The 24,291-nt window shown below is 37.5% G+C and overlaps 1 protein-coding gene and 1 non-coding gene across 20 annotated transcripts in view; one reads left to right on the top strand and one right to left on the bottom strand.

Moving 5' to 3' along the window:
* Positions 1 to 24,291, top strand: part of MYO9A (myosin IXA) — a 284,781-nt gene that overhangs the window by 62,195 nt on the left and 198,295 nt on the right. For 17 of the 19 annotated variants that reach the window (XM_078333528.1, XM_054240463.2, XM_078333527.1 and 14 more), the window contains exons 2-4: positions 4,810 to 5,720; positions 16,754 to 16,848; positions 21,229 to 21,291. In XM_078333528.1, coding sequence (XP_078189654.1) covers positions 4,881 to 5,720; positions 16,754 to 16,848; positions 21,229 to 21,291 — 998 coding nt within the window. In that variant the 5' untranslated portion in view covers positions 4,810 to 4,880. Of the gene's footprint in view, positions 1 to 4,809; positions 5,721 to 16,753; positions 16,849 to 19,726; positions 19,777 to 21,228; positions 21,292 to 24,291 lie in introns of all 19 variants that reach the window. The other 2 variants (XM_078333534.1, XM_078333533.1) reach the window with 1 other exon arrangement.
* On the bottom strand, positions 5,772 to 5,958 carry LOC118145462 (U2 spliceosomal RNA). The gene has a single exon (XR_004730564.1). It is a non-coding gene; the product is annotated as a U2 spliceosomal RNA (small nuclear RNA).

Genomic DNA, 24,291 nt, shown 5'->3' with positions numbered 1-24,291 from the left:
ACAGGCCCTGGACTGGTCTGCGGCCCAGAGGTTGGGGACCCCTTGACTTAGTGCATCTCCTGGAGTGGTACACGTCTTAGCCTCCCTGGCTGTAAGAAGGAGATTTGTTGCTGACTGCTGCCAGAGGCTATAGCTTCTATGAAAGCAAACATAGCTGTACATAGGAACCTGGTAGCTCAGAGTACATCCTCACTTTTATTGCAGAAAAGAATCTCCAGCAAGAATATCTGTAAGAAAAATACTTATGAGATAACTGAGGAAATCTGAACATCAATTGATCATTTAATATCAGACATTTTTAATTTTTAAAAATATATGATACTGTGGTTGTCGTAAAAATGTAGTAAACAGTAGGTTCTCAGTAAGTGTTTGTGTGAAAAACAAAAAAAAGTTCCACCAAAGGTACACTTTTGAAGCTAAATTCTCAAACATATGAAGTCATCTCAGCTAAGGAGAATATAAAATAATCAGAAGAGCTGTTCAGTTTGGATGACATTTCAGTGTTAGTCTGAAAAATATTAAATTATATATTCAGGGTTTTCAAAAAGAAAAGTGAAGTAGTAATAGCCCTTAAGTTTAAATAATTTTGAAATGTAAATAGGTAGAAAAAAGATCAGGTAGATTTGAAAATGACAAAAACTTTAGAAGTGAAAAATATAGTTGTAATTTTTAAAAGCCAACAGCATGGTGTTTATGAATGGGAAGAGTCAAAAAGCTGTCAGTTCTGTTCAGTATTAATCTGTAAAATCGATGCAGTATTAAAATCTTAAAAGGTTTTTTTTTATGATAGTAAACATGCTAACTTAAAAAAATTTTTTTTTTTTTTGAGACGGAGTTTTGCTCTTGTTACCCAGGCTGGAATGCAATGGCGCGATCTCGGCTCACCTCAACCTCCGCCTCCTGGGTTCAGGCAATTCTCCTGCCTTGGCCTCCTGAGTAGCTGGGATTACAGGCATGTCCCACCATGCCCAGCTAATTTTTTGCATTTTTAGTAGAGACAGGGTTTTACCATGTTGACTAGGATGGTCTCGATCTCTTGACCTCATGATCCACCCGCCTCAGCCTCCCAAAGTGCTGGGAGCTAACTTAAAAGTTTTATGGTAAATAGCCAAGGTAAAATTTGTAAAGAACAACACGTTAAAGTAATGTGCCTTTCAGATACCAAAATTATAGGACTGTAGTAATTAACAGAGGTTCAGGGGTGGACAAATAGACCTATGGAACAGAATACAGAGCCCAGAACAGATTGATAGGTATGTGAAATTTGCCACATGACAAAGATGGCATTATAAATCAGTGAGGAGGCTGGGCGTGGTAGCTTATGCCTATAATCCCAGCACTTTAGGAGGCTGAGGCAGGCAGATCACCTGAGTTCGAGACTAGCCTGGCTAACATGGTGAAACCCTGTCTCTTCTAAAAATACAAAAATTAGCCTGGCGTGATGGTGGGCACCTGTAATCCTAGCTACTTGGGAGGCTGAGGTGGGAGAATCATTTGAACCCAGGAGACAGGAGTTGTAGTGAGCTGAGGTCACACTCCTGTACTCCAGTATGGGTGACAGAGTGACATTCTGTCTCAAAACAAAACAAAACAAAAAAAGCAGAAACTAATGCGGAAAGGATAAACTATTTGGTACTGGTTCAGTTGCTAATCTGAGTTGAAGTCAAGAAAATTAAGAGTCCTATCTCATAGCATACTGAAAATAGATTCCATATGGATTAAAGAGCTAAATGAGAAAAGCAAAACTTAGGCCTATTAGAAGAAAATATAGGATAATAACTTTATGTTCTAAGGATACAGAAAGATTTTTTTAAAAATCTATATTAGGAAATAATAGTATACAGGTTTTAGAGGCTGTATGCTTCAAATCTCACGTTTATTACATTCCGACTATGACTTTGGGCAAGTTGTGTAATGTTTCTGCATTTTTTAATGAGGAGGGTAATTAAAAACAACCCTAGGGGTTGGAATTGTGAAGAGGAATTGTGAAGATAAAATGAAATAATCCATCCGAAATGCTTAGAAAAATGGCTGGTAAAATAAGCATATATTAATAGTTAACTACAGTTAATATTCAGTGAAGTTGAAGATGATCTAAAACCTAGCAGTTTCACTCTGACAGGAAGCCCAGAGAAATTCTAGCAAAGACGTGTAAGGAAACATGGGAATTGCAGCATTGTTTTAATAGTGTAATACCGGAAACTTCTAGTGTTCACTAGGATAGTGGATTGATTCAAAACTTGAATTTATGGTGGGATACTGTTTGGCAATTAACGAATATTGTATGTGTCAACACTTACAAATAAAAAAGAATATTAAAGTGAGAAGCAGACTGTTAAATACATCATCTTTTTAAAGCTTAAGAAAAAATGAGAGCTGGACATGGTGCCATCTACCTGTAGTCCCAGCTCCAGAGAATAAGGCAGGAGAGGAGGATCGCTTGAGCCCAGGAGTTGGAGGCCAGACTGGGGAACATAGTGAGACTCTGTCTCTTAAAATTAATGCTTTATATAATTTATGGAGACCACACAGGTAATAAAAATATAAAGTTATGTATGAGAATAATACAAACCTCAGGATAGTGCTTATCTATGAAGTGCAAAGGAAGGAACTTTAACTGTATCTCTAATAATTTGTTTATAAAGTGGTCTAGAGCAAGTTATAGCAGTTTGCAAACTTGTTGAATTTGGGTAGTAGCTATATGGCTGTTTTTTTTTTTTTTGAGATAGTGTTTCACTCTTTTTGCCCAGGATGGAATGCAGTGGTGTGAACTTGGCTCACTGCAACCTCTGCCTCCTGGGTTCAAGTGATTCTTCTGCCTCAGCCTCCTGGGTTCAAGTGATTCTTCTGCCTCAGCCTCCTGGATAACTGGGATTAGAGGCATGTGCCACCATACCTGGCTAATTTTGTATTTTTAGTAGAGACAGGATTTCATCATGTTGGCCAGGCTGGTCTCGAACTCCTAACATCAGATTATCTGCCCACCTTGGCCTCCCAAAGTGCTGAGATTACAGGCATGAGCCACCAGGCCCGGCCTATATAGCTGTTTTTTTTAATATGCTCTATATTATTCTCTGTTTGAAACACCATCCAGGCAAAAGGGAAAAAATAGTTTCTTGATTAGAAGACTTTGACAAATATGTAGTAGTATGAGAGGATAGATAGTACCCTGTGCAACATGGTGAAACCACATCTCTACTACAAATACAAAAGTTAGCCAGGCAAGGTGGTGCGTACTTGTAGTCCCCAGCCAGGTTGAGGTGGGAGGATCACCTAGGCCCGGGAGTTGGAGGTTGCACTGAGCCGAGATCACCCTGCTGCACTCTAACCTGGTCTCTGACAGAGACCTTATGTCAAAAAAAAAAAAAAAAAGGTAATTGAAAGTATTTATTGTTTTTTTTTAATAGCACATCATCTTTATATGTTAAAGGAATGAAATTAAAAGGGAAATATTGATGACACATGAGAGTAGTTTTTTTGGGGGGCGTAGAACTAATTAAGATAAGAAATAGGTTTTATTAGCCTTGGAAAGTGTGTGGGGCATATTTTCTCAGTTTAAGACAGGAATGGAAGAAATAGATGAGGTGAAGATAGGAATAAATTTTGAGTTGCAGAAGCCATTTGAAGGAATATCACTATTTTCTCAGTGAGTTATGAAAGCTGATATCATTCTTCTAGAAGTGTGATATACTATATATAAGGTTTGAGAAGATGGGAAGAATGAATATGCAGAATACTTGTAAAGAATGCAATAAATAAGTTTAGATAAAAAGATATAATGGTAGCATTGAAGGACAAAGGAAAGCTTAATAAAATTTGTAGTGGTGCCTAGTTACATAATTTTGTTAAATTTGCCCAGCAAGTTAGGAGCAGGAGTCTGTTGTTGCTCTTGCCAAATTCCCTTCTTCCCACCTTGTGGGAGGGAGTGAGTCAGAGCCTAGAATTCTTTGAAAATATGTCTATCTCTTTAGTTGGTCTCTCTCATCATTTTCTTGGTTTTATGTAATTTCTCTATCTCATCCTCTTACAGTTTTTAACAAATTTTGTAAAATTTTTGCTCCATTGATGGCATTCTTTCTTGTTTTTGCTTTATCCTTAAGGAGTTTTTGGTATAGGGCAATTAGATTTGCATGATTATTCTGTCTTAATCCAGTCTTTGTTAAGTATAAAGAAATAACTTGGTTCTAATTCCAAGTACCTTCCAACATTTGAGAGAGCAGGAGAAAAATAATTTTTCTTTGTACTCTTTGGATTTTGAATTTTTAATATAATAATACATTGAGGCCAGACACGATGGGTCACATCTGTAATCCCAGCACTTTGGGAGGCTGAGGTGGGCAGAGCACAAGGTCAGGAGTTTCGAGACCAGCCCTTGCTGAAACCTTGTCTCTACTAAAAATACAAAAATTAGTCAGGTGTGGTGGCAGGCGCGGTGGTGGGCATCTGTAATCCCAGCTACTCAGGAGGCTGAGGCAGGAGAATTGCTTGAACCTGGGAGGGGGAGGTTGCAGTGAGCTGAGGTCATGCCATTACACTCCAGCCTGGGTGATAAGAGCAAGACTTTGTCTCAAAAAACAAAAAAATAATAAAATATATGTTTTTTGGCAAGTTACTGTTTTAGAAAGTGCCCAGATTTGGACAGTGAAACTTCATATTATGTGGTCTCATGAAGCTGTCCCTGTGATAAGAGAAGAGGTAGTATTTGTGTTTTAGAAGATATAATCAATGGACTTGTTAAGCTTTTCTTTCTTAAGCATCAGAAAGCAATGTATATTTACTTCTAAATATTTTACATCTTTTATGTTACAGTTATTTTACCAAGAAAATGGTTTGCACGACTTTGAACATGTACTATCCATGCTGATGGGACAGGATCCAATATGAATATAAATGATGGAGGAAGACGACGCTTTGAAGATAATGAACATACATTACGGATATATCCTGGGACTATTTCAGAAGGGACAATCTACTGTCCTATTCCTGCCAGAAAAAACTCCACAGCTGCTGAGGTGATTGAGGCCCTTATAAACAGACTTCATCTGGACAAAGCAAAATGTTACGTTCTAGCAGAGGTAAAGGAATTTGGTGGAGAAGAATGGATACTCAATCCAACAGACTGTCCAGTTCAGCGAATGATGTTGTGGCCCCGAATGGCTCTGGAAAATCGCTTAAGTGGAGAGGACTACCGCTTTCTTCTGAGAGAAAAAAACCTTGATGGATCAATCCATTATGGTAGCCTGCAGTCATGGCTACGGGTAACAGAAGAACGTCGCAGGATGATGGAACGGGGTTTTCTTCCACAGCCTCAACAGAAAGACTTTGATGATTTATGTAGTTTGCCTGATTTGAATGAGAAAACTCTTTTAGAAAACCTACGAAATCGCTTTAAGCATGAAAAAATTTATACCTATGTTGGCAGTATTCTAATAGTTATTAACCCATTCAAGTTTCTTCCTATTTATAACCCCAAATACGTCAAAATGTATGATAACCACCAACTGGGAAAACTTGAGCCCCACATTTATGCTGTGGCTGATGTAGCTTATCATGCCATGCTTCAGCGCAAAAAGAATCAGTGCATCGTGATTTCGGGAGAGAGTGGTTCTGGGAAGACTCAAAGCACAAACTTTCTTATTCACCACCTTACTGCTCTCAGTCAGAAAGGATTTGCCAGTGGAGTAGAACAGATTATTCTTGGTGCTGGACCAGTACTTGAGGTAAGTATATAGAAATCTTATTTTTGATTTTTGATTTTTATCCCTTGAGGTGGGGGGTTCACCATTCCTGGAGGTACTGCAATACTAGGTTGATGTGTGGAGTGGATCAAGCAAGCTCCTATTCCATCTCCCTGCTTCAAAAACCCATTTAATATATTGTCTTCAGATAGAAGACATTCCAGATATTAAACTGATAAAAACAGATCACTAAATCTTAGCCAAAAGTCTGAGAAGCTATAGAGATGCTGTTCTTGGTACTCTGGGCACACTGCCTGCAGACTTTTGCTCCACAAATTACTGCTCCACAAGGGACAGTAATTTAAAAAAAAAGGAAAGGAAAGAAATACTGTTTTTATTCGTAAACATCTTTAAAAAATAATTGATTGATATGAGAAGGTGAAGTAAAACTAAATAGAAGTGTAGACATTATTTTTAGTGACCAAGAGGAGTTGGAAGATGGGAAAGCAAAAAAAGGTGGTGTGAAAGATTGAAGAGTGTGACGGTGGTAATTTTTTTATTTTTATTTTTTAGAGAGTGCCTTTGGGTCATTAATGATGCAAAGAAAAAGATGACTGGAGTCATTTTATATCCCCTTATAAGGGGAGAAAGCAGAGGCAGGTCCTGTCTGTAACTGCATTGTGGTGGTTGGTGAAAATGTTTTTTGCTGATGTATTTGTATTTCTGCAAGCTTAACAGCTGTGCCTCGCATCGAAACTTGTAAAAATGCAGAGAATATGGGAAAAAAAATGTTTAGTTGTGGGATGTTTCAGAAATAATATTATCCGATGCCAAAATGAAAGAGAATACAGAAAGACAAATACTCTACAGTCTCCCTTATATGTGGAATCTGAAAACGTTGAATGCATATTAACAAAGAGGAAAGTGGGATTACTAAAGCCTGGGGGGATTGGCGAGATGTTGGTCAAAGAACATAAATTTATAGTTCTATAGGAGGAATGAGGTCAGGAGATCTGTTTACATCATGATGACTATAGTAAGTAACAATACATTGTATACTTGACAGTTTCTAAGAGTAGATTTTAATTAGGCTCATTACAAAACAAGAGTATCGTGAGATAATGCATATATTAAATAGCTTGATTTAGTCATTCTACAATGCAGACATATATGGAAACATCATGTTATATGCCATAAATATATGCAGTTTTGCTTGCCAATTAAAAATAAAGAAAGGGAAGATAGTGTTTGTTTTAGACCTGAAAGGAAAAGGTAATATTACTGATGTCTTTTTAAAAGATATTTTGTAGATATAATTGAAATACAGTAAACTGCACATATTTAAAGTGTACAGCGTGATGAGTTTTGACATGCATATACCCATGAAACCACCACCACAGTCAAGATACTGAACATATTCATTATCCCCAGAGTTTCCTCATATCTCTTTGTAATTCCTCTTTCACACTCCTCTCAGCCTATCCATATCATATACAGGAAACCAGTTCAGTACTTTGTCACTGTAGATTAGTTTGCATTTTTTACAGTTTTATATAAATAGAACTGTATAGTATATATCCTTTTATATTTGGTTTCTCCCACTTGGTATAATTATTTTGAGATTTATCCATGTTGTTGCATGTGTTAATAATACGTTCCTTTTTATTGTTGAGGCAATAGTATTCCATTGGATTCCACAATTTTTTAAATCCATTCCTTGTTGATGAATATATGGCCTGTTTTCAGTTTTTGGCTATTACATTCAAGAATCACTTGAACCCGGGAGGTGGAGGTTGCAATGAGCTGAAATTGCGCCACTGCACTGTAGCCTGGGCCACAGAGCAAGACTCTCTCCAAAAAAAAAAAAAAAAAAAAGTTGCTTTTCAGTTGTGTTTTTTCTTTTAACGTTGTCCCCAGCATTTAAAGGAGTGGTCTGCTTTACAGGATACTATGCAATGCTTTTTTTTCTAACCATGTTGAATAAACGTAGTATTTATCAGTAAATACTCCTTTCCAACCTTTTTTTTTTAATTTTTATTTTTGAGACAATCTTGCTCTGTCACCAGGCTGGAATACAATGGCGTGATCTGGGCTCACTGCAACCTGCACATCCTAGGTTCAAGTGAATCTCCTTCCTCAGCCTCCAAGTAGCTGGAATTACAGATATCCACCACCACGCCCAGCTAATTTTTGTATTTTTGATAGAGATAGGGTTTCACCATCTTGGCCAGGCTGGGCTTAACTCCTGACCTTGTGATCCACTTGCCTCAGCTTCCCAAAGTGCTGGGATTACAGGTGTGAGTCACTGTACCTGGCCTCCAACCATTTTTAAGTAGATTTTTGATATTATTTATTAAACAACCACAAAAATAATAATCCCTTATTATTCCAAGTTCCAGCTTTTGGTTTCATTGATTTTTTTTTCCTATTTAATTAATTAATTTCAGCTTTGATTGTCTTTTTTGCTTTTGGTTTATATTACATTTAATTTGCTTTTTTAAATTTTTTTATTTTTTTGAGACAGGGTCTCTGTTGATCAGGCTGGAGTATAGTGGCAGCAGTCATGGTTTACTGCAACCTCGACTTTCCCAGCATAAGCAATTCTCCACCGTTAGACTCCCAAGTAGGCTAACAGGGATTACAGACATTTACCTCCACGCCTGGCTAAATTTTGTATTTGTTTTAGAGACAGGGTTTTACCATGTTGCCCAGGCTGGTCTTGAGGTCCCAGACTCACACAATCCACCTGATTTGGCCTCCTAAAGTGCTGGAATTACAGGATTTTAAGGTTTTTTTTTTATTTTTATTTTTTAATTTTTTAAATTTTTTTAATTTTTTAATTTTTTATTGGATTTTAGGTTTTGGGGTACATAGCAGAGCATGCAAGACAGTTGCGTAGGTACACACATGGCAGTGTGCTTTGCTTTCCTTTTCCCCTTCACCCACGTTTGACATTTCTCCCCAGGCTATCCCTCCCCACCTCCCCCTCCCACTGGCCCTCCCCTTTTCCCCCCCATAGACCCCAGTGTTTAGTACTCCCCTTTCTGTGTCCATGTGTTCTCATTTTTCATCACCCGCCTATGAGTGAGAATATGTGGTGTTTCAATAAAGTTTTTAGTGTGATCTCTGAGGTCATTGATTTTAGATAATTCTTTTTTTCTAATATAGTTATTTAGTGCTCTAAATTCTTTCCTAAGTATTGCTTGTAGTGCTATCCTACAGATTCTGATATATTGTGTTTTCATTTTTAGTTAGTTCAAAATATTTGATAATTTCCCTTTTGATTTCCTCCTCCTCCTTTTTTTTTTTTTTTTTTTTTTTTGAGAGTCTTGCTCTGTCACCCAGGTTGGAGTACAGTGGGACAATCTCAGCTCACTGCAACCTCCACTTCCCGGAAACAAGTGATTCTCCTGTTTCAGCCTCCTGAGTAGCTGGGAATACAGGTGTGTGCTAGCACACCTGGCTAATTTGTATATTTTTAGTAGAGACCGTTTCTCCATGTTGGCCAAGCTGGTCTTGAACTCCTGACTTCAGGTGATCTGCCCACCTTGTCTTCCCAAAGTGCTGGGATTATAGGTGTTAGCCACTGCACCTGGCTTCATTTCTTCTTTGAACCATGGGTTGGTTAGATGTGTGTTTAGTTTATAAATAAATAAATTTTGGGAGACCTAATTATTTTATTATAAATATATAAAAAAATTTTAAAGATACTGAAAAATGTTCAAATATTAAACTTTATTTAAATTTATTTTCCTTAGAGCTTGTATACACCTATAAAACAAAACAGATTTTGCCAAATTAAGTACAAACAAAACTTCAAATCAATGGTCTTTAGATTAACAATATTACTTGAAAAGTGTGGATGATACTGTTTTGTTGAAATTAATTTGCTACTCATGAGTGAATATAGTACTTTCTAAAAAAAATTACATATTTATTTTTGTCACTTTAGTTTCTTTCACATGACTAATTCTCAATAAAGGTTTGTGAATTTAATTTATAGAAAGGTATAAATAATTTGAAATATTTTGATATATCAGAAAATGAAAATCTAAAGTCTTTGGTCCACTGCACATTGTATCACCTCTGTACAGATTATAGATAGATAAAGATTTCGCCGTCTCTGTATATAGATATTTATATATATCTACTTACATCTCTGTCTTTGCTTAAAGATAAACACATATAATGTATATATTTAAATTCTTAAACTAATTATACATGCTATAAAACAATGCAGAAACGAATGAAATAAGAAATGAAAGCCCTCTTGTACAAACATTAGGTTGCTATAACAAAGGTCAAAACAATAAAGGATTAAAGAAGAGAGACTCTTATTTCTCTCACATCATAATACACATGGTAGCAATCTTGGTCTGATCTGGTTGACTGTGCAGTGATGGACATGGGCCCCTTCTTTGTGGCTCTGCCATTCTCAGTACATGGCTTCCGTCTTAGTCCAAGATGGCTGTTTCCATTTATCCCACTGATTTTTGGTTCTCATGAAGGTGGTTTTTGTGTGTATAGTTAGTTGTTGTCATCTTTTTGTGTGTGGAGAAACTGTCAGTGAATCTGTGGATCTATTCTACAAACTTGCTATGTCCCAATACTGTTCTCTCAGATCCTATCCCCTGTTCTTGATTTGTATTTCAATTTTTTTGTGGTTAGATAACACTATGTTATATAATTTGAACTCTTTTAAATTTATTGAAACTTATGGCCCAGAACATGGTCTTTCTTGGTGGATATTTTTTTGTGCATCTAAGAGTTGTGTATTTTGGCCAGGTGTGGTGGCTCATACCTGTAATCCCAGCACTTCAAGAGGCCAAGGAGGGTGAGTGTATCACTTGAGCCCAGGAGTTCAGGACCAGCCTAGGCAGCATGGGTGAAACCCTCTCTCTACAAAAAATAAAAAAAACATTAGCTGGATGTGTTGGTGTCCACTTGTAGTTCCAGGTACTGAGGAGGCTGAGTTGGGAGGCTGAGATAGGAGGATTGCTTGAGCTTTGGAGACCGAGGCTCCAGTGAGCTGTAATGGTGTCATTGCACTCCAGCCTGAGTGATCGAGTGAGACTCTGTCTCAGGGGGAAAAAAAAAAAAAGAAAAAAAAAATGCTGATAGTCCTTGCCTCGTAAGTCCAATATCTGGGCTTTATCAGGAACATTTTCTGTTTATTGCTGTTTTTAATTTTTCTATGCCCATATTTTTGTACTTTTTTTCATTTCTCTTAATTTTTTGGTGAAAAATAGACATTTTTAATAATAATAACAATATGACATCTCTGGAAATGAGAGTTTCCCAAGGTTTGTGGTTGTTTTTGTTACCGTTGTTTGGTTGTTTGATGACTTCTCTGAACTAATAGAACTTTCTCTTGTAAAGTCTGTATTATTGTGCATGAGGTCATCAAAAACTGTACTCGGTTGTCATAGTGGTTAGTTATGACTAGACTTGGATTTTCTTAAATGCCTTGAAGTTAAGGCTTCTAATCTACTACAAGGTTCTGTGTACTTGTTGGTTTTCCCTTTCAGTATTCAGCCAAGCAGTTGTCAACTCTGCCTTACCTTTTACTTCCTGCTTACAAAGAACCTCAAGTTCAAAATACAGGTCCCCTGTGTTTTCTGAGCATGGACATATCCTGGGTATGTACAGTGCTGTGCATGCTCATGTCCTTCCATATGCCCAAGTATATATCAGATGTTTTTAAAGTCCTCATTCTACATATTATTCACCAGCTTTTCCTTTTAAGTTGTTTGGTTAGCTTTTTTTTTTTTTTTTTTGCCTTACTTGGTTATTGCCACCTTAAGCAGTTATAATGTTTAAACAGTTGCCTCTGATTGTTTTTGACAAACACACTTAGTGATGATGGGTGGGTGCAGTGGGGAGTGTGAAGAGGCCGTTTTCAGCAAGTGATTTTCAAGTAAGGTCAAGAAAGCCTTGATGGCACCACTGCACTCCAGCCTGGGTTGACTCACAGAGTGAGACCCTGTTGCAAAAAAAAAAAAGAAAAAAGGTAGGGTGGTGGGTAGTGAGGGTGGGCACTGTGGCTCATGCCTGTGATCCCAGCACTTTGGGAGGCTGAGGTAGTCGGATCACTTGAGCCCAGGAGTTCAAGACAAGCCTGGACAACATAGGGAGATCCCCTCCCCCCAGTCTCTACAGAAAAATAAAAAATTAACTGTGCGTGGTGGTGCACAGCTGTGTGTAGTCCAGCCACTCAGGAAGCTGAGGTGAGAGGATTGTTTAAGTCCTGGAGGTGGAGGCTGTAGTGAGGCGTTACAGCACCACTGCACTCCAGCCTGGGCAACATGAGATCTTATCTCAAAACAAACAAGCGAACAAACATATGTACACACAGAGAGCCCTTTTTGTAAGTTTTTCCAGGAAAATGCCAGGTGAATCAAATTGTGATGATTTTTCTTGGGGAACTAGACTTTGGAAGAGTTCCATCCTTGTTCTGATTCTTCCAGTGGCTTCTTGGGTATCTTTTAAAAACAAAACAAAATGAAGGAAAAAAAATACCCTGTCATTGTAGGATGTTCATTTTTCTCTTCAGTATGGAGCAAGGAGTAGTAGTAGCACAAGTTAAAATGCTTGATTTTCCTAACCAAGACTCAGCTGTTTTTTCTTGATTAAATGCCTCTTTGCCAAGGATTCTTGCAATCCTTTGGTCAATTTCCAGAGTTCTTAAAAAACTGAGTTTGACAGATTTTGTCAGCATTCTTTTGCCTTTTATGAAGGAGAGGATGTTTAGAAGTCCTTACTCTGCCATCTTTGCTGATCTCACTCTCAATAATCTTTTCAAAAGATTTAAGTACTGAAAAATATTTTATGTATTTACTCATGGGGCAGCCATTTACGCTGCTCTTCATTCCTTATATAGATCCATATTTTAATATGATACAATTTTCCTTTGCTTAAAGGACTTCTTTAATGTTTCTTTTAGTGCAGGTTAGCTTGTGATGAATATTTTCAACTTTGTATATTTGAAATTGTCTTTTTTATGCCATTTTAAATGACTATTTTGAGTTCAGTTTTTTGAAATAAATAATCTTATATTAAAATTCTATGAATTTTATAACATTAATTTTTGTAGCCATCTGTGTACAATTCTGTATAGAATAGTTTCATTACTCCATAAAACTCTCTTAATATACTCCTTATCTTCTTACCCTATCCTCTGCCCTGCCATACTTTCATAACTTGTGGGAACCCTCTTCTGCTCTCCATTGCTGCTGTTTTCGTTTTTGAGAATGTCATATAAATAGAGTCCTATAGTATGTAAAGTTTTTAATTTTTTTGAGACCCAGGTTTCAGTCTGTCACCATCGCTAGAGTGCAGTGGAACAGTCACAGCTCACTGCTGCCTGACCTCCTAGGCTCAAGTGATCTTCCCACCTCAGTCTCCAGAGGAGCTGAGATTACAGGCATGTGCCACCATGTCTGTCTAATTTTTAAAAACTTTTTGTAGGGATGAGGTCTCCCTATGTTGCCCATGATGGCCTCAAACTCTGGGCCTCAAGCAGTTCTCCCCACTTGGCCTCCCAAATTGCTGGGATTACATATGTGAACACCACGGCTGACCATAGTATGTAAAGTTTTCAGACCGATTTCTCGTATTCTCTCATTCTCTCTGTTATAGCTTTGAAATTATCCTGGTTGTTAAAATATGACAGTTGTTTATTTTACTTCTGAGTAGTATTCCATTATGTGGATGAATCACAATTTGTTAAAGCCTTCATTTGTTGATGGACATTTGGTTATTTTCAAGCTTTGACTATCACAAAGCTGATGATAATGTTTGTGCCTTGATGTGTATATATACATAAATTTGTATTTCTCAGTAGTAAACACCCAGGAATGGTATTGCTGGGTCATATTGTAAGAGTGTGTTTAACATTTTTGAATGCTTTACTTTTTGTTAAGATTGTCTTCCAGAGTTGCGCTACCATTTTGCATTTCCACCAGCACTGTATGAATGTTCACGGTCCTCCTCATCCTGAGCAGTACTTGGCATTGTCAATTTTTGTTGATTATTTTGGGCATTCTAATAGGTGCATAGTAGTATCTTATTGTGATCTTGACTGAATTTTTGTAATAGCTGGTGATGTTGAATGCTTTCTCATGCTTATTTGCCATCCATATAACTTATTTGGTGAAGTATCTATTGCAAGCCTACCTCTCAAAATGGCCCTAAATGACTGTATGTAGTGATAAAAGTTGTATGGTAATCATAAGTTAAATAACAGGTAAAGCTTCTGATTGGCTGTTGACACTGTAGCATTGGGCGGAAACAAAAGTGGTACATAGGAGTAGTACATCACACGTCCGTATTTTGTATCTCCAAGTATATTTTTTTGAGACGGTGCTTTGCTCTTATTACCCAGACTGGAGTGCAATGGTGCGATCTCGGCTCACCACAACCTCCGCCTCCTGGGTTCAGGCAATTCTCCTGCCTCAGCCTCCCGAGTAGCTGGGATTACAGGCACGTGCCACCATGCCCAGCTAATTTTTTGTATTTTTAGTAGAGATGGTGTTTCACCATGTTGACCAGGATGGTCTCGATCTCTTGACCTCATGATCCACCTGCCTTGGCTTCCCATAGTGCTGGGATTACAGGTTTAAGCCACTGCGCCCGACGAAGTTTTTTTTTTTTTAAGATGGAGTTTCACTATGTAGCCCCGGCTGGAGTGCAGTGGTGCGGTCTTGGCTCACTGCAACCTCTGCCTCCCAGGTCCCAGTTCAAGTAATTCTCCTACCTCAGCTTCCCAAGTAGCTGGGATTACAGGCATGAGCCACCATGTCCAGCTAATTTTTGTATTTTTTAGTAAAGACAGGCTTTCACCATGTTGGTCAGTCTGTTCTTGAGCTCCTGACTTCGTGATCTGCCCATCTTGGACTCCCAAAGTGCTGGGATTACAGGCATGAGCCACCACGCCCGGCATCTTTTTTTTTTAAAGTTTTATCAAAATGTAAAGCATAGACATTTAAATTAGTATTTCTTTGATGAAATCTATGTTTCTATTTCTATATTTTATTAATCTGTGCTATGTGCTTTTTCTAATTACCTTGTAAAAAAAAACTTCCTGTGGTGGAAAGGGAAAAGGCAGAATGGAGAAACTATCCTAGGCAGTCACAACTCAACGATGTCAGGTTTTTTTCTGTATGTAGTTTGCAGATGGTTTGGTGAAGGTTGAGAGCCTGGGCTCTTTTCAATGACTTTCTAAGGTACAGTATAATCTAAACCTTCACGAGGGACTTATCTGGAGATTTTTATGAATCTTTGCTTTTGCTGGTATCATTATAGAATAATTTCTTAAGACACAGTAAAATGTAACTTCACAGAAATGTAAATGCATGCATAATAAGTAGAGCGATGGTTGTCAAACTTTGGCTTACGTCTGAACTACTGGAAGGGGTTTTATAAGCACCGATTGCTGGATCTTATCCTCAGAATTTCTCATTCAATAGTTTTGTGAAGGACCTAAGAATTTGAATTTCTAACAGATTTTCAGGAGATGCCGATGTTTCATGATTTGACAACTAATTGAGTACAGATGTAGTTACTGAGGCATCAGGTTGGTTGACCTCCTCACCGTGTCTTGTGTGTGTGCCTGTGTATACATGCTCTGCACAGTTACAGTTTAGCACAAACAGCTTTGAGGAGGTGTTCAGTAAATGGCTAGTTTAGGTTTTTGGATTTAGAGGGCATGCCATTCCTATGAGATTATTATAGGAGAAGAAGAAAGCTCTGCAATGAATCATATCTGTGTCTCTTCTAGTTTTGTTTCTTCAAGTATAATGTGAATGCTCAGGCGAGGGCAGTGGCTTTATTTTTTAAAAACATTTAAATCTTAAATTTCATTGAGCTATAACTTTCAATAAAATGTACACATTTAAAGTGTACAGCTCAGTGAATTTTGATAAATATATATTTTCATGTAACCATCATCATAGAATTGAGTTATAGATTATCTTTATCACCCCTTGTGTCCCTTTGTAGGTATTTCTCAATTCCATCCAGATTCCCAGGTAACCTCTGATCTGCTTCCTGTTACTCTTTTGTCTTATCTACAGTTTCATATAAATGGATAATATGATATGTACTTTGTGTCTGTTTTTTAGCATAGTGTTTGATATTCATCAATGTTGGTGTTGATATCATTAATTCCTGGGCAGTATTTCATTGCAAGGTACATACATTGGGTGACAATTTAGGAAGCTTATAGTTCCTTTCTTTTGTAATGGGTACTAGCTTTGTTTTAATAAGCATAATAAAGTATAATACACTATATACTGGAAGTTCATTCTTTTCCAAAATTGTAATTATTTTGATGTAATATTTTTCTCCTTGTTACTTCAGTTTAGCAAATTTTTTAAAAAGTAAAAGTATAAATATATTGAGAATTTTTTGTTGGGGGGTTCTGGAATATGAAAGAGAAATCTGAGCTTTAATGAGCATTAAGTTTTTAAAATTATGATTTATTTTGACTGGGCACAGTGGTTCACACCTGTGATCCTAGGACTTCGAGAGGCTGAGGAGGGCAGATTGCCTCAGCTCAGGGGTTCAAGACCAGCCAGGGCAACATAGTGAAACCCCGTCTCTACTAAAATACAAAAAATTAGCTAAGCGTGGCAGCGTTTACCTATAGTCCTAGCTACTCGGGAGGCTGAGGCAGAATTGTTTGAACCTGGAAGGCAGAGGTTGCAGTGACCCGAGATCATGCCATTGTACTCCCGCCTGGGTGACAGCGAGACTTCATCTCCAAAAAAAAAAAAATAATTAAATAGATAGGTAAAATAAAATAAAATTACAGTTTCTTTTACTGAATAACAGAAAATAAAATCTGTTTGGTCTTTTTTCAGTTGTTAATTGTTTTTTTTAAATTTTGCCTGAACATATAAGCAATTCGCTTATATGTTCAGATTCATTTTTTTGAATATGTTCATATTCATTTAAAGAGTTTTTACTGTCTCTTTAGCATTTTGTCTCTGAGCTGACCTAAGCAGCTGACCTACTTCCCCTTCCAAAAAAAAGTTTTTTAAAGTGAAACTAATGAGAATTATTTATTTTGACAGGCCTTTGGAAATGCAAAGACAGCTCATAATAACAATTCAAGTCGTTTTGGGAAGTTTATTCAAGTAAACTACCAGGAAACAGGCACTGTACTTGGGTAAGTACTGCTACTGAGCAGGAGTAGCCTTTGAGCATGTTTTAATTTTTGTCTTTACCTTTCTATAAACTATGGATTGTTCATTCCCAGACATTGGTGTCAGCATTAAACTTCTTCCCTGTCAACTTTTTTTTCTTTTGGAAAAGTTCAAACCTCAGATAAATTCTGAGACTAGTGTAACACTCACTCATACCCTTAACCTAGATTGGTTAAGTGTTGACAATTTAGTGCATTAGCTTTTCTGTATATTATGCTTACATTTGCTCTTTTAAAAAATTGTATTCAAGGCTGGGCTCATTGGCTCACGCCTGTAATCCCAGCACTTTTGGAGGCTGAGGTGGACGGACCACCTGAGGTCAAGAGTTCAAGACCAGCTTGGCGAACATATAGTGAAACCCCATCTCTGCTAAAAAATACAAAAATAAGCCAGGCTTGGTGGTGCAAGCCTGTACTCCCAGCTACTTAGGAAACTGAGGCAGGAGAAACTCTTGAACCAGGAGGTGGAGGTTGCAGTAAGCTGAGATCGCACCACTCTATTTCAGCCTGGGCAACAGACCCACACTCTGTCTCTCATAAATAAATAAATAAATATATAATTGTTTTCAAGTAAGTTGGACATGTAACTTGACTCCCCAATTACAGTATTTTCTAATCTACATTATTCTATATAACCATATCATTCAAGAAATTTAATTTTGTTAAAATATTGTTTCTTATTATATAGTCTATGTTCAGAGTTCTCGGGTTGTGTGAGCAATATTCTTTATAGTTTTTTTAAAATGAACTTTATTTTTTATAGCAGTGGTAGCTTCACAGCAAAAATAAGTGGAAAAGTACAGCAAATTCTCATATATCCCTTTAAACTCCCCTTACTATCACCTTTATTTGTGGTTTCACTTTATGCAGTTGAAGTTACTCAAAGATAGTTGAGTATAGTACAATAAAATGTTTTCAGACAGACCACATGCACATACATTTTATTACAGTATATTGTTATAATGGTTCTGTTATTTTTTGAGAAGGGTCTCACTCTGTCACCGAGACTGGAGTGCAGTGGTGCAATCTTGGCTCACTGCAACCTCTGTGTTCCAAGTTCGGGTGATTCTCCTGCCTCAGCCTCCTGAGTAGCTGGTATTACAGGCATGTAGCACCATGCCTGGCTAATTTTTGTATTTTTTGGTAGAGACGGAGTTTCACTGTGTTGGCCAGGCTAATCTTGAACTTTAGGCATGAGCCACTGTGTCTAGCCTAATTGTTCTATTTTATTATTAGTTATTGTTAATCCCTTACTGCAGTGGTCCCCAACTGTTTTGGTGCCAGGGACTGGTTTCATCAAAGACAGTTTTTCCACGGACTGGGGGATGATAGGGGAATGATTTTGGAATGATTCAAGCGCATTACCTTTATTATTAAATTCTCATAAGGAGTGTGCAGCCTAGATCCCTCACATGTGTAGTTCACAATAGGGTTCACACTCCTGTGAGAATCTAATGCCACCACTGATCTGATGGGAAGGGAAGCTCAACCTTGCTCTGTCACTGGCAGCTCGCCTCCTGCTGTGTAGCCCAGTTCCTAATAGGCCATGGACTGCTATGAGTCCTGCCCTTGGGGTTGGGGACCCCTGTTTTCTGTGCCTAATTTATAGATTAACCTTTGTCATAGGTATGTACATATGGGGGAAAAAAAAGTAGGCCAGGTACCCCTATAATTCTAGCACTTGGGAGGCTATGGCAGGCAAGTTATTTGAGGTTAGGAGTTTGAGACTAGCTTGGTCAATATGGTAAAACCCCATCTCTACTAAAAATACAAAAATTAGCTGGGTGTGGTGGTGCATGCCTGTGGTCCCAGCTGCTCGTGAGGCTGAGGTGGGAGAATCACTTGAACCCAGGAGACAGAGTTTGCAGTGAGCTGTGATTGCCTGGGCAATAGAGCAGCACTCCTTTTCAAAAAAAAGAAATCAAGGGAAACAACATATATATAGAAACTTTGGTATTATTTGGTATTATTAGTTATTATAATAACTAATAATAAAATAGAATGATTAGGCTGGATGCAGTGGCTCATGCCTAAAGTTCAAGATTAGCCTGGCCAACACAGTGAAACTCTGTCTCTACCAAAAAATACAAAAATTAGCCAGGCATGGTGGTACATGCCTGTAATCGCAGCTACTCAGGAGGCTGAGGAAGGAGAATCACCTGAACCTGGGACACAGAGGTTGCAGTGAGCCAAGATTGCACCACTGCACTCCATTATTTGCAGTTGGCATCTTGGAATGTATCACCCATGGATAAAGTGGAAGGGGGCTACTATAGTTGAAAGAGAGAGCCTTTATAGTTAAAACACATCTGGATTAAAAGTTATACTTTTTACTAGCTGTATGATCTTAATATCTTTCAGTATCAGTTTCTATACTTGTAAAATAGAGGCAGTAATATCTGCCTGTGACATGGTTGTGAGGATTTAACATATTAGTTCATGTTGATTTCCTTTCTCCCATTTTAGATAGGAAAGAGCCCGTTTCAGTAATTTAGAAGTGGTAATGGTAATTCAGAAAAAGAAATAAATTTTAATTATTGGTGGTATAGTGGCAATGGATTTTCAAAGAAGCTACATTTGAGCTTTATTTTAATGAAGAAATGCAATTTACTGGATAGAGACTGGGAATGGACTAGGGAATTGGAAGTGGGAGGAAGAAAGTGAGAAGTGCAGTCAGGAGTGACTGGAATCTTTGAGGGAATAGTCTGTCTGTGAGTGACTGAAGTATATAGCATGTGGTGGGAGGCAACTGGGATAAATACAATTTGAGAGTCAGATTCTGGCCCCCAAGTGGTTTGTCCTAATAATTTGGATTCAGTAATCTAAAGCTTTTACATTTCAGATTCTAGAACTCCCTTTCCAGTGAGATCTTAGCTGATTGCACCCATTTGGGTAAGAAGTTTTAAAGACTTTAAGGGTACAGTCTGGATAAACAGAAAAAAATATCAGACATACAGTTGATGTTTAATTTCTCATTACTTTCAAGATAAAGTTAATTCTTCGGCACATAGTATATTAGCTCTTGATCCTAGTCCGCCTGCCTGTCTCATTCTCTAGTCATACTTAACTTAGGTCATGCACCACACAGTGATGTTTTAGTAGATGATGGATCACATATACTATGGTAGTCCCATGAGATTTTAATATCATATTTTTACTGTACCTTTTCTATGTTAAAATACACGAATACTTACATTGTGTTACAGTTGCCTGTAGTATTCAGTGCAGTAACATGCTGTATAGGTATGTAACCTAGGAGCAATAACATAAGGCCTAGGTGTGTAGTAGGCTGTACTATCAGGTTTGTATAAGTGCACTCTGTGATGTTGACACACAAAAAAATTGTCTAATGGTGCATTTCTTAGAATGTACCTCTGTAATTAAGTGATACATGACTAATTGTTTTCCCTGAATATGATATGTATACCCTCCTTCCTTTTTAACTTTACATAAAGGCAGTTCTCCTTGCCTTCTGGTTAATCCTTCAGATTTTGAATTCATTTTCTCAGTCACTCTTTCACCAGACATATGTAATGAATGCTTACTCTGTGCTGTGTACTCACTTCACTGTCCATGGAAATTCCTCTTTACATCCTTTTTCCTTCTTGGATTGAATCTCAGGTGTCTCTCTTTGAGTATGCATAATATCATGGTCTTTGCTCTAACAATAAGCCCTAGCAAGTCAGTATGATGGTTGCTAGATTACCTACTTTCTTACTACCTTGTAAGTCATTTGAGAACAGATGACTTATTTCTATATTCCTTGTAGTGGTATAGTAGCCTAGACATAATGTAGAGTCTGTCTTGGTGGATCTTGTATACCATGTTTTAAACTTTTTATTTTATTTTGCTTTACTGAAAGAAAAAAGAAAAGACTTGTGACCATGTGAATTTAACATGGATAACACTAACAGTGCCCATAACACAATCATAATGATTTTTTTTTTTTTTTGAGACAGATTCTTACTCTGTCACCCAGGCTGGAGTGCAGTGGCATGATCTCGGCTCACTGCAACCTCTGCATCCCAAGCTCAAACAGTTCTCCTGCCTAGCCCTCCGAGTAGCTGGGATTGCAGGTGCCTGCCACCATGCCTGGCTAATTTTTGTATTTTAGTGGAGACGGGGTTTCACTATGTTGGCCAGGCTGGTCTTGAACTCCTGACCTCAGGTGATCCTCCCGCTTCTGTCTCCCAAAATGCTGGGATTACAGGTGTGAGCCACAGCACCTGGCCAATGGTAAATATTTTGAAATGGTCTGGATAGTATTTTACACTGTCTCCAAATATTTGTCTACCTTATATGAAACTTTATTATTTATATCAACCAATTTTATTTTTCTTGTAGTGCCTATGTTGAAAAATATCTATTGGAGAAGTCCAGACTTGTTTATCAAGAGCATAATGAACGGTATGTATTTTTATTTGTGTAATTAGATGAAGTTAACATTTGTATCATGCAGATTGACTTTTAAGGTCTTTGTGTATTATGACCCTTAATTCAGTTTACATCATGCATAGCTTTATGCGTAATTGCTATTTCTGTCATGGGTAGAACTTTGCGGTTTTTCAGAGACTGCTAGGAGGAGATCTTTATTTGGTATATACAACTATTGCCCTTTCTAAGTTCTAGGCAAACTGTCAGAACAAGTAAGCAGTTTCTCAGTTGTTCCTCATTGCTCTTGGTGAGCAATGTGCCTTGGGACTTTTCTCCCATTTCTTAGTGTTTTTTCTCTAATTTGAGAAAAAAGATTTCAATAAAGCTCTTAATTCCATTGTAATACTTGAGGTATATAGGTCTTTAGAGATGATATATGTGGTAGCCTTCAGATGGAGAAATAAAATAGAGAAGTAAATTAATGATTTGTTTCATCTACAGTGAGATAAAATAGTTAAGAGAGAGTTTGACCTACATTCAAATCTTGGATATGCCTTGGGCATCTCACTTAACTTCTCTGCTTCTTGGTTATTTATTACCATTTTAGAGATGGAAAACTGTTAGTAACTTTTTCTAACACATTTTAATGATAATGAAATAAAGGGATATAACTCTTACTTTCTTGGTTTTAGAGAATGAATGAGAGGTGAAGATCCAGTTTTCAGAAACGGATTCTCTAAAAGAGTTTGTGAAGGATTGGGTTAATTCTTTAAACACTTGATAGAATTTACCAGCAAAGCCATCTGGTTTTGGCTTTTATTTGTGTGAAATTTTGATTACTAATTTAAACACTTTAGTTATTATAGATCTTTTCAGACTTTATGTTTCATTTGTAGTCAGATTTGGTAGTTTTTATCTTTCTAGGAATTTGTCCATTTCATATAGGTTATCTAATTTGTTGTCAAAAACTTGTAGTATCTCTTACAATCTTTTTTATGTAAGATGGGTAGTAATGTTCCTCTTTCATTCATTCCTGAATTTGAGTCTCTCTGTGTCTGTCTCATCAGTTTAGATAAAAGTTTGTTAATTTTGAAGACATTTTCAAAGAACCAATCTTTAGTTTCATTGATGTTCTCTGTGTTCTTTTTTTATTCCCTATTTTAAAAATTTCTGCTCTGATGCTTATTATTTCCTTCGTCCTACTTGCTTTGGATTTAGTTTGCCTTTTTCTCCCTAGTTTCTTAAGATGGATGGTTAGGTTATAGATTTGAGATCTTTTTTATATGGGTTTACATATAAAGCATGTAGGTGGACCATACATTTTATTTTTATCCATTCTACCATTTATCTACCTTTAGATTAGAGTATTTTTAATCTATTTATACTTAATGTAATTATTGATAAGGTAGGATTACGAATACCTTTTTTTTTTTTTTTTTTGAGATGGAGTTTCGCTCTTGTTACCCAGGCTGGAGTGCAATGGCACAATCTCGGCTCACCGCAAACTCCGCCTCCTGGGTTCAGGCAATTCTCCCGCCTCAGCTTGCCGAGTAGCTGGGATTACAGGCATACGCCACCATGCCCAGCTAATTTTCTGTATTTTCAGTAGAGACGGGGTTTCACCATGTTGACCAGGATGGCCTCGATCTGTTGACCTCGTGATCCACCCGCCTCGGCCTCCCAAAGATGAATACCATTTTGCTGTTTGTTTTCCATGTGTTAACAGTGTGTGTGTGTGTGTGTCGGTTTTTTTGCTCTTCTCTTCCTACCTTCTGCATTAAATAAATGTTTTCTAGTGTACCATTTTAATTTCATTGGCATTTCTTTATATTATTTTTTATTTTCTTATTGGTTACCCTGGGTATTATAGTTAAAATCTTAACTTGTAACAGTGTAGTTTGGAATAATGACAACTTAATTTTGATAGTATACAGCAAACTTTGCTTGTATGTAGCTCTATTCCTTTCTTGCTGCTTTGTGCTGTAGTTGTCATGCAGATTATTTCTTTATCGTTGTATATCCATCAAAACAAATTTATAATTACTGCTTTATGTAATTTTTCAAGTTTAATAGGAAAAAGTGCTATAAATAAAAAATTGGTCTGGTGCAGTGTCTCATGCCTGTAATTTCGGCACCTTGAGAAGCCAGAGTGGGTGGATCACTTGAGGCCAGGAATTCAAGACCAGTCTAGACAACATGGCAAAACCTTATCTCTACAAAAATTAGCTGGACGTGGTGGTGCACACCTGTAGTCCCAGCTGCTCGGGAGGCTGAGGTGAGAGGGTCCCTTGAAACAAGGTGGAGGTTGCAGTGAGCCGAGATCATGCCACTGCACTCCAGCCTGGACAACAGAATGAGATCCTGTCAACCAATCAATCAATGATTAATTAATATATACTATCTTTTATATTTACCTATGTAGTTACTTGTACCAGTGTTTTCTATTTTTTTATGTTTACTCAAATCTTGTCTAGTGTCCTTTCATTTCAGTCAGAAAAATGAACTCCCTTTAGTATTTCTTGTAAGGCCCATCTGTAGCTATGAAGTCTCTTAGTTTTTGTTTACCTGGCAGTGTCCTAATTTCTTCTTTATTTTTCCTGGATATACACTTTTTTTTTTTTTGAGACAAAGTCTGGAGTACCATTGCCCAGGCTGGAGTGCAATGGTGCAATCTCAGCTCACTGCAACCTCCACCTCCCAGGTGCAAGCTATTCTCCTGCTTCAGCTTCCCAGGTAGCTGGGATTACAGGCTCCTGGTACCATGCCTGGCTAAGTTTTATATTTTTAGTAGAGATGGGGTTTCACCATGTAGGCCAGGCTGGTCTCAAACTCCTGACCTCATGTGACCTGCCCGCCTTGGCCTCCCAAAGTGCTAGGATTATAGGTAGGAGCCACCATGCCTGGCCAGATACACACTTCTTGATTGACAATTATTTTTTCCTTTCAACGTTTTGAATACATTATATGTCTATCATGGTTCCTGATGAGAAATCAGCTGTTAAATCTTATGTTAGGATTTCTTGATGAGGAATT

The sequence above is a fragment of the Callithrix jacchus genome, chromosome 8 (assembly GCF_049354715.1).
Source record: "Callithrix jacchus isolate 240 chromosome 8, calJac240_pri, whole genome shotgun sequence".
NCBI classification, from domain to species: Eukaryota; Metazoa; Chordata; class Mammalia; order Primates; family Cebidae; genus Callithrix; species Callithrix jacchus.
Note: the sequence above shows the minus strand (reverse complement) of the source record. Positions and strands in the feature narration are given on the sequence as shown.